The sequence below is a fragment of the Octopus sinensis genome, unplaced genomic scaffold (assembly GCF_006345805.1).
Source record: "Octopus sinensis unplaced genomic scaffold, ASM634580v1 Contig18913, whole genome shotgun sequence".
In the NCBI taxonomy this organism is placed as follows: Eukaryota; Metazoa; Mollusca; class Cephalopoda; order Octopoda; family Octopodidae; genus Octopus; species Octopus sinensis.
The window spans coordinates 47,945-52,965 of NW_021836130.1; the positions used below are offsets into that span (position 1 = coordinate 47,945).

The 5,021-nt window shown below is 46.2% G+C and overlaps 1 protein-coding gene across 1 annotated transcript; it reads right to left on the bottom strand.

Annotated features, from left to right (window-relative positions):
• Window positions 1–3,305: 3,305 nt before the first annotated feature.
• LOC115231868 (ubiquitin-conjugating enzyme variant MMS2-like) lies at window positions 3,306–4,054 on the bottom strand. The gene is made up of 2 exons (XM_029801781.1): window positions 3,683–4,054; window positions 3,306–3,389 (listed from the first exon to the last, which is right to left on the bottom strand). The coding sequence occupies exons 1-2, from the start codon at window positions 4,052–4,054 to the stop codon at window positions 3,306–3,308; spliced, it is 456 nt and encodes a 151-aa protein (XP_029657641.1).
• Window positions 4,055–5,021: the final 967 nt, after the last annotated feature.

Below are 5,021 nucleotides of genomic sequence, written 5' to 3' on the forward strand. Positions count from 1 at the left end.
ATCTTTCGGGAAAAGCAGCTGTGGGGGCCTAGACGGACTACGCCCAGGGCACCTAAAAGACCTTATTTCTCAAACGACAGCCGAGGCAGGCCAAACTCTACTCACCGCCATCACCACACTTATAAACCGGTTGCTGAGCGGGAACATCCCGAATTTTGCTACGAAGCTACTTTTCTCGTCTCATCTACTGGCATTCAGAAAAAAAGGACGGCGGTATTCGTCCGATCGCTGTTGGCAACCTGTTCCGCCGGCTTGCCGCTAAAGCTGCCGCACGACACGTCAGTCTAAGCCTCAGCGCCGAACTAGCTCCACTTCAACTGGAAGTCGGGATCCCAAACGGCTGTGAAGCTGCCGTACACGCGGCCCGAACTCTCTTTCTTTCAAAGGACGCCCTATTCCATTGTCACGTGGCTGTTAAACTCGATTTGCGTAATGCCTTCAACAGCGTCAGGAGGGACCGTATAATGGAGGTATGCGTCGAGAGGGCTCCGGAGATTTCCCAGCTTGTCTTCCTCTCGTACGGGGAAGACACCTCACTTATCTTTGGGGATAAAGTCATCCGTTCTCGGACAGGAGTCCAACAAGGCGACCCTCTTGGACCATTACTATTCGCCTTAGCAATCGACGAGGCTGTAAGATGAATCCTCTCACCATTCAATTTATGGTACCTGGACGACGCCACCATTGGCGGCTCTGTGGAATCCATCACCGAGGACCTATCCCGCCTAATCCCTTCTCTGCGCAACCTTGGCCTAGAAGTTAACGTGGATAAATCGGAACTCCTAAACCTCAACTACCCTGAGGCGGATTTTCCGAATGTCAATATGATAATCCAAGGCTTCATCACTGGTGCACAAATAACCCAGCCATCAGAAGCAACCTTTCTTGGATGCCCTCTAAGCCCATCTGGCCTAAAGGCCCATCTGGCGAAGAAGGACATGGAATTCCGTAACCTCACAAGCAGTCTCTTGGAGTTAGACTCGCACATCGCTTTCTTCCTCATGAAAAACAGTATACATATGCCGAAACTTCTGTACACGCTCCGCTGCCTGCCATGCTACTCACATTCTATCTTACTTGGAAAAATCACTGAAATCCTGCACGGAAGCAGTTCTGAACATTTCCTTTGACGAAATCGGTTGGACTCAAGCGAAACTTCCCGTCAGGTTCGGAGGGTCGCTCTTCGGCTCCGGCGGCAGGAGAGGGGTGAAGGCCTTTCACGTCCACCGTACCTCCGCATCGACAGGGATGAGGGGCGCAGACATCGAGCCCCAGCCGAAGAGCGACCCCGATACGCAGTGTTTCGTTGTCTAATAGGGAACCCGTCGATGACGTTGGGTAAGTGTCGAGCCAGGATCCACTATGCTCGTGTGCTGCAGAAAGCAGGCAGTCTTGGCAGTGTGGTCCAAGGCCGGTCGGGCCGCGTGTACGGCAGCTTCACAGCCGTTTGGAATCCCGACTCCCAGTTGAAAAGGAGCTAGTTCGGAACTTAGGCGGGGACATACGATCCTCGAGGCCAATTTAGCAGTCAGGCGGCGGAAATAATTTCCAACAGCTATGGGACGGATTCCGCCGTCCTTCTTCCGGAATGCAAGTAGATGTGCTGAGAAAGCATGTCCCTCGCACAGTAGGGGATATCCCCATTCAGAATCTTTCCGACTAAAGCGGCTATAGCGGATATCAGAGAGTTGTCTGCCTCGCCAGTTGAGGGAGAGGTGAGGTTCTTGATGTGGCCCGGGCGGAGGCCATCAAGTCCGCCGCAGCTGCTTTTGCCAAAAGATTGAACTGAGAACTTAATTTCATCTTCTGATGGGTTGAGCGTGCAAGACACAGATGGGCGAGTAAGCCTATTTTTTGATGATTGGCCCTGATATTGGAAAATTTTGCAAGCCTTGATTTAGTGAACATCGCCTTTTAAAACATTTAATAATTCATATTGTTCAATGTTTAAACTGATTGTGTCATTAAAATCAGCAATAGATTTTTCATCAATGCTTTCCAAATAAGAAACATTGATCCCAATTATTTTAACACATCTATCTATCCATTATTTATTCGCTTCTCCCTAATATCAAGGCTGTACATCCTCTGATCTTATTGTCCTTGGCTCCCCAATCTTTTCCTCGGCTATCCCTTCCTTCCTGGAGCTTAAGCTCACAAAAATACAAGAATCTATAGCCACACTTAAAACAGTCGACGCACATGCTGCCTTCTTCCTGATCAAAAATTTCCTTGCTTTCCCCCGGTTACAATTTTTCTTACAGTCCGCCCCTTGTCACCGCCATCATTGTGCTCTTCAGCACTTCGATCTTTTGCTAAGAAACTCAATCTCGGCTAATACTAATGTCAATTTGATGATGCCGGGTGGCAACAAGCGATCCTGCCAGTCCGTCTCGGCGGACTAGGTCTGCAAGCTCCTTCTGTTTTGGCTCCCCTTTCTACCTTTCTTCGTCATACCGCTGTAGTCCGCTTGTCCTTAGGATTCTTTCTCCCCATTCCGAATCCGTCCTGGACCAAGAGCTTTCTCATGGTATCGAAGTTTGGTCTTCCCGTGGCTTCGACATTCCTTGCTATCCCTGCTATACAAAGGCGTGGACGGAAACAATGTTTCTTCAGTTATACAATTCGTTATTATCCTCCTGTGATCAACACCGGCGCGCTTGTCTTTTGGCCGCATCCTCCGAATGGAGTGGCGCTTGGCTCAACGCATACCCTTCCGGAAATACGGGAACCCTGCTGGACCCAAAAAGTGTGCAGATTGGCATTTCTCTTAGACTTGGTCTGGACATCTGCTTTCCACACACTTGCCGCTGTGGTTCTGTCGTAGATCGGAAAGGTCTCCATCCACTTTCCTTTCGCAAAAGCCCTGGCCGGATTCCCAGGCATTCTGAATTAAATTCCGTAGTAAAACATGCACTTGAAGCAGCCGGATTTCCCTGTCAGCTGGAGCCTCCTGGCCTTCTAAGGGAGGATGGTAAGAGACCTGACGGGGTCTCACTCTTTCCCTACAAGAACGGGAAAGCAATCGTCTGGGATGCGACATGCTCTGATACTTTCGCATCATCATGTCTTTCCTTGTCGGCGGTCGAGGCTGGCTCAGCAGCCAAGAGGGCGGAGACGAAGAAGGCATCTAAGTACGCCTCCCTGATGGACCGTTTCATCTTCGAACCGGTGTCAGTGGAAACTTCCGGTGTACTTGGCCCGTCTACTCTCCGTTTCCTCTCGAAGATCGGAAGGTCATTGGAAGGGCAAGGAACGACCCCCGTGAACTGATGTGGCTTTTTGAGCGCATCTCTCTCGCAGTTCTAAGGGGGAACTGTTCCTCGATCCTCCTCTCGGCTGCGGTTCCGCCTCTTAATTAGTGATTTCTTTACCTTATAAACTGTCATCTAGTAAAAAAAAAAAAAAAAAAAAATGTTTAGTACTAAATTTTTAAACAACAATTTTGACAAAAACAGGAAAATATCACACTATAATAATAGGTGTTAGGCCAATTGCCACATACTAAAAAAAGTGAAAAATGTTATAAATGAATAAAAAAGAATTAATATAGTTCTGGTGGAGGTTGCTGATTTTTCTTAATTTTTGAGTGAGCCATCAAATTCCTTATGTCGAGAAGGACGTCCTTAATCCCAGACTTTCTGTTCCAATTCCTCAAGGTGGGGACCTCACTAGTAATAACCTGACTAATATAATCAGTTCTAACTTCCCCCGTCTCCATCCTTACACATTTCAAATTGATTTTTGTACGGAATTTGACCAGAGGCGGTTTCTGAGGGTATTTAGACCCACATTCGATGGCCAGGGAGTACGTGTTGTCCTCGTAGGCAGACTTGGGAGTCCAATAAGTAGGAAAAACCTTGAAAGGGCCCATGATGATCCCATTCCAGTGGGTCAGGGTCGTGTCAGAACTGTCACAAAGTCCCCAACTAATTGTTCCATCTCCAAAACCTTTTTCAGAAAGTTCAAGTTCGTCCAAAAGCTTAAAATTCCGAGGTACCTCTGAAAATATGTCAGCATTAGGACTACCAATTGTGCCAAGATTTGATCTCATATGAGACAATGAGAACGTACCAACAAGAAACAAATTATTTATACAATTTATTATAAATTAAAAAGTATATTTAAATTAAAGAATATTTAATCCAAAAATCATCTTTAATTATATCACAATTAAGTTCCACAATATTATCCCCATCTTTAACCAAGACAGTCCCCTTCCTATACAAGAGTGGCACATCGTTGTAGTTAATCCCAAAATCCGTGAACAAAATCTCATTCTTATCCCTGGCCAATGTCCCCTACAACTTAAAAATGTCCCCCCACTCGAAGGACCTCTTCACTCTCCCTTCTACTTTTCCCGCCTTGTTGAACCAAGGCCCAGAAGGCAGTGTTATATAAATTATTAATGTGGCCTAACAGTCAGTATATAACACAACAGTCGGCCTGCCTCCAGGAAAAGTAGTCCCGCACATTGGCACACGTGGGCAGGCAGATCAGGCGGCAGTCAAAGACGGGGGGACGAAGGAGGGTCGCCACCCCGAAATATTCAGGCCAGTAAAAGACGTAGGCCGAACTGAGTGCACTTACCAAAGTAGAAATTATTTTACTATTTTTTTAATATTATTTTACTATTTTTTAAATAAATAAATAAATAATAAAAAACCATTTTCTTCGCTGGAAAAGCTGACAATTTCGGTTGAAGAGAAAACTGAATTCGTCGCTCTGTCCATAAGCGAGGACAATATCTTTGAAGAGGTCGAAGAGGGAGGCTGAGGCACGTGACAATAGGGCGAGGGCACGTGGGTCGTTGGGCTTCTGGAAGTTGTGGTCTTCGGAAAATCTGTTTTTTATATGTTTTTGAGGACCTGTGGAAGGACTTGCCGTCTATTCGGGCTACTATGTAGGTGTTGTATAGACATTTGGGATCTTCTTCGAATTTTTTAACATATTCATATTTGGAACCAGCCATGCACCACAAGAACTTGAAAATTTAAATTTTGAAAATGTAATAAAATATT